The sequence below is a fragment of the Accipiter gentilis genome, chromosome 23 (assembly GCF_929443795.1).
Source record: "Accipiter gentilis chromosome 23, bAccGen1.1, whole genome shotgun sequence".
In the NCBI taxonomy this organism is placed as follows: Eukaryota; Metazoa; Chordata; class Aves; order Accipitriformes; family Accipitridae; genus Astur; species Astur gentilis.
Genome location: NC_064902.1, coordinates 8,753,457 through 8,766,202, shown reverse-complemented (window position 1 = coordinate 8,766,202; position 12,746 = coordinate 8,753,457). Strand labels below are relative to the sequence as shown.

The 12,746-nt window shown below is 43.4% G+C and overlaps 1 protein-coding gene across 13 annotated transcripts in view; it reads right to left on the bottom strand.

Moving 5' to 3' along the window:
* CACNA1D (calcium voltage-gated channel subunit alpha1 D) overlaps positions 1–12,746 on the bottom strand; it is a 238,737-nt gene that overhangs the window by 191,240 nt on the left and 34,751 nt on the right. For 12 of the 13 annotated variants that reach the window (XM_049826566.1, XM_049826573.1, XM_049826578.1 and 9 more), the window contains exons 1-3: positions 8,053–8,155; positions 5,479–5,797; positions 2,907–3,012 (exon numbers count right to left, since the gene is read on the bottom strand). In XM_049826566.1, the coding sequence (XP_049682523.1) occupies positions 2,907–3,012; positions 5,479–5,797; positions 8,053–8,089 (462 nt within the window). In that variant the 5' untranslated portion in view covers positions 8,090–8,155. Of the gene's footprint in view, positions 1–2,906; positions 3,013–5,478; positions 5,798–8,052; positions 8,156–12,746 lie in introns of those variants that run through there. The other variant, XM_049826575.1, reaches the window with a different exon arrangement.

Below are 12,746 nucleotides of genomic sequence, written 5' to 3'. Positions count from 1 at the left end.
ATTAGACTTCCTGAAGTCATAAAGAATGAACACTTCGACTGCTCAGATTCTCATATATGCAAACAGTCTTCTCCCTAGCCCAAGCAAAACTGAAAAAGTTTCCATTTCTAGTTCCCACTTAACAGTGTTCCACTGTTTTTTGCCTTGCTGTTCCATTGCTTCCTCTTTCCATGGCTGGTTACAAATTAGGTATATTTTGATTTGCAAAAAAAAAAAAAAAATCCACATGCATAAATATTTAATTTTTCTGTTTACAAATTAAAAAAATATGAGGCAGTTCAGCTAGCTGATGGAATGCAATTAATCTATTCAATTCAATGAAGCAACATTGATTTATTCCCTAAGAACCAATGCCTAGATATAATATCCATATGCAAACTAAAATTTATAAAGCTGAACTTTTGGTGTTTACATAATGAGGAAGTGAAGGCACTGGAGGAAGACCATGTTCCTGTTCCTCACTGGTCTCTCCCCCACAAGGCTCTAAATGATACAAGTGCTGCAATCCATACAGTGTCAATGGATACCTGTCCAGAGAATGGAAATGGGGGAGAAGAGGCTGTTGGGGTTGATAAGACCAAACACCTGGGCTGGAAGGAGAGAGGAGATTATCTTATTCTCCTCAACTTTTGAATTTGAATTAAAGCCACAGTGGTGTACAGCCTCCTAGCAAGATCAAACTGGCAGTGTAGGGCTCATGGAAGACAAGCATATCTAAACACAGGGGGCTAAAATCCTACCAAACTTATTCATAAGATTTAACACTGATTTTTAAGATTTGGTCTGGTTTTTAGATCAGTATCACAAAAGATCTGAACATTATTCAACAGAACAATCTCTACTTCCACTGTAAGACAACTGACAGACCTCTCTCTCAAATATCTATCTATACATACACCTCATGCATCAGGAAATGCATACTCAAGCAGGTTCCCAAGCAAGTCTGAAGATTTCTAACTCAGCTCTTCTATAACATTGCCTCACAGTACACTTGAATCCACACTAAGAGTTCAACAAAGGAGGTAGGTCCACACTAGGAAAAATGTCAGTGAAATACCAGAGGAAGAGACATGAACCCAGACCACTGGTTAGTGTATTTCATTATGTAGAACCTTAGTCACAAGAAAAGCCTATGCCGCTCATTCCAGAATTATTTATTTTATTAGATCAGGTACACAAGATGTGCCTGTGTGTTCCCTTATTGGGCTTAAATCTGTCCCAGAACCTGAAAGTACATTGTCAGGATAAATTCTGTTCTTTGAGCAAACTTAGTGGAATTACTCAACACCAGTATAAACAGGATGCAAATTTAAATGGGAATTTGAGAGAATTTAAATGGCCAAGTAAACTTTACATACATATAATTGGGGGTGTTCAAGACCCTTTCTACTTAAAATGGATAAGGATCTCTTACTAAAAAAAGGTAATTTATTTTTGCTTAGACTAACTTGGCCACATTAGATTTCAAAAAAAAAAAAAAAAAAGAAAAACCATCAGGGATGAAAATGTCCATTTCTTTCTAAATACTAGCACACTGTAGAATTAGGTCAGAAATATCAGACGTTAACTTAAACCTAATGCTAAAAACATTTCTTTCAAAATGATTAGCCTCTGACACAAGTAACTGCTTTACCCTTTTCATGTAATGCTTTATGAAATTAGTTATTAGCGGATCTCCTGGTGGATTGACAGCTATGGAGATTTGTGCCCTGAATTTCTCAGGAGGGGGGGTGAGGGGAAAGGAGAGAAAGACTGTTGGTTGGCTAGATACACAGCTGCATAAATTGTTCTTTACATTGACCTGAATTATTCTGCCTTTCACCAGCATTTTTTATTGCCCATATTTGCTTAATCTTGGTAAACAAAAAAGTATATAAAATGGTCATATGCACAGAATAATTACTTTTAGGAAAATAAACAAGCTTACACACCACAAATTACACAAACGTGTTCATAAAGAGAAGACCTCGTATCAACCTAAATTTTCCGTACAAAATAATCCAAAATTACCTACTTACTGGTATCCAATTCTTTACTTTGTGAACAAACCTGCCCTCCCCGCCCAAAGGAAATCACATGCAGATTTTGAGCACACAGGACCACTGAACTCCACTATTTCAAAATGGTATTTAGTATAAACAATGAAATTATTGCAATGTAATTCAATATTACCCTTTAGTGTGATAGCCTTTATATTTTTTAATAGAGAATTAAAACAAAATTCGTTTTCATTATATGTTTTCAAGCACAACACTAGTACACTATTTTCAATGGAACAAATACATCTCTACACACTACTTACTGCAGTACCATCCCTTTTTGAAAGATCACTTACACCAGCAGTGACTGCTTTTAAAATTCACATTGATGTTCCAATCACTTTAAAATGTACTAATGTAAAATTTCCCACCATCCTCTCATTAAAAACTAAAATATCTATTAAAATATACATCCAAATAACACCATTAAAAATTGAAAACAGACTAGACAAGTATACTAGGAAAGGCAGTAAAACTTCAGAAGACTGAAACAAGTGTCTGAAACACAAGAGCTAGTAAATACATTTAATCAATATAAGTGATAGAAATTCAAATTAAAGTTTTTATACCACACAAATATACATATAGATGCAGCATAATATTAATGTACATTCCCCTCCAAAGAATATCACTGCTGAAAAATCTTATTATAAACACGTAACATAAGGGAGCACATATTAAAACTGGAAAAAAAACTCAAAGCATTTCCACATACATTTTATTTTAAAGTATCACTATATACCAATTTTTTTTTTTTTTACTAAAATTTTCTGTATTTAATACAGTCTCAAATACTAGCAGGTAATTATGACCATCAACTTGAAAGTACAGCAAACAAATACAAAATAAAAACTCCAGAGTACTTACCAAATTATGATTAGTTGAATTAGAATCATCTTCTGGGAATGGGATGTAAACAGCTAAGGCCACACAATTGGCAAAAATAGACAGTAGTATAAATATGTCAAATGGTCTGAAAAATCTTGTTAAGGAATTCAGGAATTATAAGTGTCTACAAACTTTTAAGTCTAGTTCTCCTTTCAGCATCAACACTCATAAAACAAGTCTTACTTTTAAGGCAATCTTTTGATTGGTAACTGTGACAAACACTTTATCTCCTGTAGTTATATTGCTATACCATATCATTTTCCATCGCAATTATCTTTCAACATCCTCTTATTTTTGAAAAAAAGAGAAAACTATTACTCTTGCTGCCACAGAGTACTTTATAGTAAATTCCAGAGATTAATATAATTTTATGCTCTTAAATCAATATGTGGGTCATCACGATGGGTAAGGAATACTTGCTGAGCTCTTCTGTCTCATAGGCTCACATAAGTCTCATTAATGTTAACAGAAATGTTTTTGTCCAAAGGAAGAAAATCATTTGGGATCTAATTCATAGTAGGATATGAGAAAGATTCCCAGCAAATCACAACTGTTCTCCTGTATGAGAGCTGGAAAGCTGTACAGTGGATGCAGGAAAATTCTGAGCCCCTCTTCTGACAGCTGGACTCCTGAACAATTTTGCTTTGGCCAGGACAAATGAAAGTTTAGGTGATCAGTCTGGGGAATAGACTATTACTGGTTTGACAGCCACGCATACTGAGAGGCTATAGGCTTTCAAACTGAAAATAGCAGGAATTCAGCTACACTTTTTATACCATATCTGGATGACAGCAGTTAAAACCTGGAGACACATTTTGTCTTCCAGAACAAAAAATATTTCTTAAAATTCATGCCTATGAAGTTCATCCTTCAGTTTATCATTAATTTGCCTTTCCCCCAAAGTATTTCATTATTTTCTTGTAACTACAAACATGGAGGTACCCAGAGGAACCTATTCGTGCAAGTTTGGAAAGGGAGTATTTGACACCCCTTCCTCAATTCAATGCACAACTTCCTGAAAGGTGTCCATAAGAGTCCTATAAAAGACTAAGGGAAGAGTACTGAATACACTTGAAGGAAGAGTACTGAATATATTCAAAAGCATATTTTTGTCAGTTTAAAATATTTTTCCTGAAAAACACTCCTACAAAGCCCATGTGCCCCTTAAGATCTGTTAAATTTTTTTTGTTGGCCTACAAAAAGTTTGTCACCTCAAGGGCTGAGTTTATGTTCACAAAGCCTATCAACACCAACAGCTGCTATGCTGTGTACAAAATGAAGTTACAACACAAACCTTAACATGCAGCATTCTCCAGACTGAAATGAGCAAACGATACCAGCACAAGACTGACAACTTTGTTTTATGATGCAGTGCTACTGGGACAAATTCTGCCCTGAGTTATTCCATTCTAGATCCATAGTAATTTCATTTAACTGACCTTTGCCAAGGAGAGACCAATTTAATGAAATTAGTTGGACTTCTACCAGTTTAAATGAAAGCAGAATCTTTAATTTGCAATTGAATTGTGTTCAAATAACTGAAAAAAACAAGTCCTATAAATGAGTAACAGTTCCTATTGCCAGGTCGGCTGTTCTGTTTAAAGTAACAAAATGTGTTTTACTTCAGTAATCTACTCTCCTGAACAGCTGTCTCCTGTTACAGGGATGTTGCCATGGCTAACAGGCAAACATTTTCTTCCTCGTACCTCAACAAAACTATTTTCTATTTCAAACCTTTTCTTGAGAATTAAATCATATACCAAATGAACATACTAGCAGTTCTGCCAAAGAAATCCACATACTTCCACATCACAGCCACTGAACTAAAGATAAAGCAATCCTTCCCAGCATACAAGCCATCATGAATGGAGGCCAGTATATCTGATCTCCTATCTACAGATGTACATGCTTCCAAATATGTTTGGTGGTAGACCTATGTTGTAAAAGTTCAGAAGATTAATGTGTTTCAGACACTTGTATGTACTTAGAGTGAGTCCTTGACTTCACTAAAAATCTTCCCTTCTTTCAGTACTTGGAAAAATAATCTTCTATTAAAAGATTCCTGCATCTGACTCATTTGCCTTAATGGCAATACACCAAACTGCAATATGGAAGATAAAGTTTTGACATCTTGGGTTATCTCCCAATTAACACTGCTAGATGCACTCCTATCCATTCAACCTTATTTGCAAGGGCAACAAATGCAATACAGAGATTTGCCAGAACATAATGTAAGCTAGTAACTTCAAAAAAGTTCTGAAAATGTTGCCCCATCTCCTCCAAAACAAAAGCAACAGGTATGAGCTGTTCTCTGATGTTGAGCTACTTACTTCAGTAAAAATATATTCTGTATCATCATGACCAAAGAGGCTATCTTTAACAGCAATTTAGGCAAAATTAACTACCATCAGCATTAATGAGTTACCCACACGTGCAAGTGAACTAATGTGTTAGCTGCAATGCTATAAGAGATGCTGTAAAACAATCCCCTTCATACATTCAGAAAATGCAAGGAACAGATTGTAAAAAAGGAAACTGCATCAAAGGATACTTCCATTCTACTAGACTAATGCAGGCTCTTCGTATTGGGTTATTGAGGGATAAACAGAAAAGGGCACGGGGTGGCCGACTGTTAGACGTATTACCCTGTTTTTTGCTCTTGGCATATTGCTGGCGTTTTCTTTGGGACAGAGATCCTACAGGCTGGGCTGTGGTGGTACTCATGTTTTGGGCAGCCTTTGCTTGTCTAGCAGCATCAATTGCAGCTTGCCAAGATAGAACAGTTTGCTTGGATGGTCCTGAACTGTTTGACTGAATAGCTGGTCCGTCACCAGGGAGAGGAATTCTGGTGCTACTTGCATAGTTCGCCTCTGTGGGACAAAAGAAAAGAGTACCTGGTTATAATTTTTTTATGCTAAAATGTGTCATAATATTTCTGACAAAAAGGTTACTTTAAGACCTCTTGGCAGTGTGATGCTAGATGTTATATATACTATGGAGCACAACTGTACGCATATATATATATAATGTAACTGAACAGTAGCAAAAAATGCTAAGGAATTAGCATTATAACTTCAGGTTTGATCCAAGTGTCAAGACAAGTGCTACACTTCACGTTTTGATTCTTCTACTCACTACATTTTTTCCTGACTGGATGGCAGCTTTTCTGTCACCATGCTTATCCAATAAAACACAGCTACTCCTTAAGATCAATTTTGCTGTAGTACCTTAGCATTTACTACTCCCTCCCTTCATTTTGGTCAAAAAAGTAGTTGTTTAAAATGCTTACACATTGTTCAATTAAGAATGACCAACACTATGAGGGGAAGTCCTGTAAGCAGGTTAAATCTCGCCCTAATCTGCATTTTCAAAGAAAGCCGTGTGGATGGCTCCACAAGTGAAAAACCCAATATTGTCTGCTGATACACATGTTCATAAAGCACTGGTATCTTTCACACTAGAAATTACAACTGTGAAACCACTGTAAAGGGATGGGATTTGGGTTTGCTTTTTCACAAGGATTTACAAAATAAACCGCACCTCCCAAACAATAACAAAGTCCTCTTTATCCAGATGACAGCAAAGAAGGCAAAACACCACCTCCTCGCAAGCTCTTTGACTAGAGCAACAGAGTCTACTCCTACATGCACCTGTAGGAAGGAAAGACTCCCAAGTGAAATTCAAAACTTGAAGATGCCTGGGTGGGAAAAAAAAAAAAATAATATGGAGGAACGGCACAATATACGTGCTGGAAATTAGGGCTGGCAGGAGGGATGACTGAAATGGATCTACCCAGGCAAGAGAGTAAAATAGCTCCCCAGCGATCGCTGCTCGTCAAACAGAGGAGAGCCGCAAAAAGCACACCCCTCCTTTTCTAGACGGGGCGGGGGGGGCGACGGACAGACAAGGAGAAAGACGCGAGAGCCGCGAACACGCGTGGATGCGGACGAGCCCAGCCTCAGCCGCCGCCGCCGCCGCCGCCGCTTCCCGCCGCCCCGCTCCGCTCGCGCCCCTGCCCCTGCCTGCGCGAGGGGCGGCAGCGCGCGGCGGGGGCGAGGGGACGCGGGAGCACTAAGATGGCTCCCCGGGATGGCGGCGGGGGCGGGGGGGTGGCGCTGGTCACTTCGGGGCCCGCGCCCGTCGCCCACGGAGGCGGCCGAGCCGCCGCGGGGACCCGGCAGCGGGGAGCCGAGCGCTGGCCAGCGGCGAGCGGGCGGCGCATCAACAGCTGGGTGACCCGGGGGCAGTGCCGCCTCGGCGGCGGGCGGACACCGGGGGCTAAGGTGGGAATTTTATCTCCAACAGTTTTCCAAAGCACGCCGATCTCCTTGCCTCCCCCCGCCGCCTTTTTTTTTTTTTTTTTTTTTTTTAATAAAAAAGCAATGGCACAGCCATCTCCCCCGCCTTCCGCCTGCCCTTTGGGATGCCATGAAACGTGGCTCGGCGCAAATAAACCATCCATCCATCTATCTATCCATCGTCTTTTTAAATCAATACTTGAACGGGAAACAAAGCCCGGGTGCCTGCGTTCCCCGGGGGAGCCCCTGTCCCCCGGCAGGGGCAAAAACACAAAGTTACTGCTCATTGAGGAGCGAGGAATCATTTAAAAACAACAGCGGGGGATGTGGCAGCGCCGGAGCCCGTCGGCGGAGGGGATGAACGCGGCGGAGCCCCGCGTCTCGCCCCCGTGCGCCCCGGCGGGGAAGGGGGCCGAGCACATCGCACCCACCGCCCTGCCCTGAGCCCTCGCCGCCCTCCCGCCCCGGGTTATCCACAACCACACGAATGAGAGGGAAAGGTAGACCGAGCCGTGTCCTCCCCCAGCGCAGGCTGCCCATATTAATGGCCCCAGGACGACAGACGCGCGTAAACCCGCTCCCATGTTGGTCACAGGCCGAGGGCAGCACCTTATCCCGCCTTCACCTCATCCCCTGCCCTTCCCGGTCCCTGCTCGAACACTGCCGCTCATCCCTTCCCCATCCCAAACCTACCCCATCCTCAACCCCTTCCCTAATCCCCCCCAATCCCCGACTCCCAAATCCCTCATAAATCCTCCCCCGCTCCCCCCTCCCTCCCCTCAGCCCCGGGCAACGCCGCTGCCCTTGGTGGGCGCCCCGGCTCTTACCTTCTGGGTGCTGCTCCGGCTGCTGCTGCTGGTGCATTATTCCCACTTTCTCCAGTGCGTGAGAGGAAAATGAAAAAAAAAAAACAAAACCCAAAAACCAAAACCGGGCAGAGACGCCCCCCACCCCACCCCGAGCCAGGTGTGCGCTGCCCCCTGCGCTCCCCGCTACCCGACCCCCATGGTAGTGACTAGCGACGTGCGAGGGGCTGCTGCTCCTCCTCCTCCTCCTGCTGCTGCTGCTGCTTCGCCGCTGCCAAATCCCTCAGAGTTTGGGCCAACATGACACTCACATCCGGGTGACACGGGATCTCTCCATCCCTAGCAACCCGGCTGCTGCTGCTGCTGCCGCCGCCTGCTCCTCAGTCCCCCTCCTGCCGCCTGCTCCTCAATCCCCCTCCTCCTGCTGCTGCCTCCTGCTCCTCAGTCCCCCTCCTCCTGCTGCTGCCTGCTCCTCCTCAGGCCCCCTCCTCCTGCTGCTGCTGCTGCTGCTCGCTGCCGCCACAGGGTTAACTCCCTCGCTGCTGCTGCCACCGCCACCTGCTGCTCCCGCGGCCGGGCCGGGCGGGGGCGCGGAGCCGCTCTCTAATCGCCCGGAGCTCCGGCAGCCGCAAATAGAGCTGCCGCCGCCTTAACCCCTTCGCCGCCGCGCAGCGGCTCCCGCCGGCCGGGCTCCCGCCCCACACGCCGCCTCACCGGCTTCCCGCCCCCCTCAGCCCTCCCTCGGGCGCCGCTGCCCGCTCAGCCGCGCCCGTCCCCGCCGCCAGCCCTCCCGCCCCGCGGCCGCCGACGTCCCGGCCGAGGCCTCGTCCCCTCAGGCCGCCCGGGGCCGCGCAGCGCCCCGCGTAGCCCCGCCACACGCCCTCAGCCCTTTCCCCTCCCGCCCCACCGGCGCTGCCCCACACGGCAGGTGCCGGCGTAGCGAGCGGGAGGCCGCCGAGACGCCGGCGGCTTTAGCGTCTCCCTCTCCGCGCCCGCCGGCGCCCGCCTCCCTCGCCGCTGACAGCTCGGAGCTCACCGGCCCGCTGCCCCCTTCCCCGCCCGCCCCTGCCTGCCGCCGTGCCCGCGCTCTGCCCGCGCCTCTCCTCACGCCGCGGGCGCTCCGCTCGGCCGCTGCCCTCGGCTCCGGGGGAAACGCAGCCCCCCGCTCCGGCTCCGCGCTCCCCGCGCCGACCTGTTGCAACGCCGTCGCTCCGACGGCAGGCTAACCCCGACATCTTCGACGTTTACCCAAGCGAGCCATTCGAATAAATCTGGCTTTGACAAAAAGGGGATTTGGGGGGGGGGGGGGGTTACCTTTCACTGCAGAGCCCTGAAACTTTCATTTGGGTGTCGGTTTTGTTTCACTGGTCTTGAAACCGGCGCCGAAGTCCCGTGGCTGGAGGGGCCACGAGGTGTACCGCACAGGAGGAGCTCGGGACAGCGGCAAGGCTGCATTTCAATCGCAACAAAAAGTAATTGGCGAAATAAAGCAAGGATTGTAGACATACAAATTCAAAACGGAACTGATGCTTCAAAATTAAAGTTTGTTTTCTCTGCAATGAATGTTTTTCCGGGATTTTTTTAAGAGTATTTCGGGGTGGCTTTTTTAACAAGCCATAATCAAACCCGGTGGGTTTGAACCTTTATCTTTGGCAAAGACGGTATTTTGTTAAGAAAACGCTTCACCGGAACTACTTCTGCTATCCCTTTCCTCTGCCACTTCCTTACTCATGTCCCCATCTGCTCTTTTAGCCATCCTTCATCCACCATTATCTCTACCTAATAAATAACAACTACAGACAGTACTTAGAAGAAGAGCAATAAAACCTTAATACTGCTGATGTTATCCCCAGGGACCCGGTGAAAAATGCCCATCCTCTGGCTTTATAAAAAGCTCTCTGTTAGGCGGAGCCTATCCCTTTTGGTGTTACCTTTGTAAGTTAAATACTAAAAAAAAAAAAAATTAACAACAAGGCCGATTTAGCAAGAAGTCTTTCAAGCAGAGAAGATCCCAATACCACTTCTTGACCTCAGTTTCAGCACTTCCTTTTTTATAGTCTTCTGACCTGATGGATTCAGCTGTTGCAGTCGTGAGTCAATCTGTTGGTTTGGTTTAATTGGGGAGGTACCACGCCCACTTGACAAGTTTCTATCATTGCAGTGCATGTTTTTTCCAAGTTAAAACAGTCTACTACGTACTTAGGTATTTGCCTTAAATGTCCATGAAAGCCACTAGAACTTCTTTTCTCAACAGTCAGATATTTAGGTGTCAAAAACGCTTGGTACATTTTCAAGAGTATCTAAATCAAGACTAGTTGCCTAACAACCACTGCAGGCACTGGAAGTAGGCACCTAGTGTGCTTAGCAGGAGTTAGCGCCTAACATGCTAAGGCACTTAGTACCTTTACAAATCTAGACTCAGGTATCCAAATCATTTTCTTAAATGAGGCTTATGAAGCTAAGCACTGAAGCACTATTGAGAAATTCGTAACTAATACGGCCTGGATGTAACATAAGCAAAAACCATCCCATAGAAAAGTACTGCTTCCCTTGCAAATGTTTTCATGAAATTCCTGGATTCTGGCCTCACCAATGCCTATTTTCTAACCCCCAGTCCTTATAATGGACCATGGTAATATGTACTGGAAGCTGCCAAATGCTCCTCAAAACCGAACTTCATGACCCTCCCAATAAAACCATGAAACAGAGGGAAAAAATTTCTTCACAGTTGGTACAAACTTGTAAGCATATAGCTTTGCATATTTCAAAAGCTAACTGGCCCTTTATTGCTAGATCAAATTATCTACAATATTTTCAAAATTATAGTTAAAAAAGAAATGCAGGTCCTTTTAGAAAGTTTTGAGAAAGTATTCAAGAACACTGACACTGTTTAGTCACAAAAGTGCCGATTACTGAAGCCATCAATAATTCTTCTCTAAACAGCTGTTTTCCCTTCTTCTAGAAACTTGTGTCTAATTCTTTCACTAAGATTGCTTCACTTTTATGTCACTTGGATATTAGTTACTATTCCTGAATGAAATGGCCAGCACTGTATGGATGTTTTAGAACGGGTACCAGCTACCATAATAAGTGATGACATTTTGAATGGAAACAACCACTGTTCAGAGAAAAAAGAAATATGGATGTCCTCATCTATCATGCACTGTGCTATACCATATTCAGTGTATTTCCTTTATACGTTAAGGAATGGTAGAACGGGGAACAAATACATTTAATATTATCATACATTTATTGCAGATTTGCAACTAAATTACTATCATTTCCCCCTCAATAACCTTTATTGCTTGTCAGGGATTTGTTCTCTGTAAGGAAAGGAGGCAGCCAAAGAAGCAGCCTCTTACAGACATCATAGGAGCGGAAGCCTGGTAAGAATTTAGGAGTGTTGTGCAGAAGGATAAACCTACTTAACCAAAACTTCAGCCACCATGAACTTGGGGAGTGGTGCACAGCAATACGGTGCAGCAGTTCACTGCAGGAAGAAACAAATCCAATTGCAATGCATGTGGGAGGATCTTACGTAACAAATACGTAATTGTATAAAAAATGGAAAGCAACAGAACTAGCCTAGTCCTTAACAAGGCAGGGATTCTCACTTATGCAGGTTAATCCATTATTAATTCTAATAGTCCAGCTGAAGTTATTAGTATGGTAATATATACTAAACTATTACTATCCTTATACATGGGAGGAATATTTTAATGAAAGATGTCTATGTTGCAAACAAGGACTTGCAGGATTCATTCTTGTCCGTGTTATACATTTCCTTTTAATTTTGCACATATTTTCAGGTGCATCCTCTTCTTCTTGCCTAAAGACTTCTATTTTCATTCTTCTTGTCTGAAGTATGGTAGAGCTACAATTTGAGTTTGAAGATGTTGTTTGAATTTTTATCTGAAAAAAGCCATGGTGAAATTTAAATATATCTGTATATTGGTTATGTCAGATCAGTGAATATCATCTTTCTGATGTCAGTACGAGTAATGGTGACTCTCTAAAGAACCTAAAGGAGCACTTCGTTATTATGAATGTAGTTTATATGGACAAGTACAAAAAGTGCATACTTCTGAAAATCCATTAACTGGGATCTCAAAAATAGATAAAAATGTGCACAAATGGATTTTTAAATATATTAATCCACTATAGAATAAAGATGATGAGAGGGAGCTTTAGTTGTCCATGTTATTGACCTTATCCACACTCAAGATTTAATAGGTAAAAAAACTTCCGAGAGAATATAATGCTGAATCTTCATTTGCCCTCTGCAAGAATAGTCTTTTATGTATTTGCATAACTGTTTTTTATTAATTTGTGTAAGCAGAGTATCCTAATCCTAAGCATAATTTTGATTTTCTTCTCTCCTGTTTAGTGTTTGAAGAAAACATTCAAGATAGAAGAAACCTACCACAATGAGGTCTTACCATGTAATCACTTGCATATAAGCTCACAAAAATTACAAATTTTTGAAAGCTAAATGTAAATGAAGTGAGTAACACTACTTCAGTCTAGCTGGAGATCTAGCTGTACATTTTGTGAAAAAAATCTCATTGTGAAAACTTGTACAGAAACAGTGAGGGAGAAAAGGAGGGAGGGAGGGAGGAGGAGGGAGAGAAGGAGTGAAGGCGGTGGTGTGCACAGACAATGCTCTTTTCATTTGTTTGGCTGAGCTACAGTTTCAAGTACGTCTCAGATTGCCT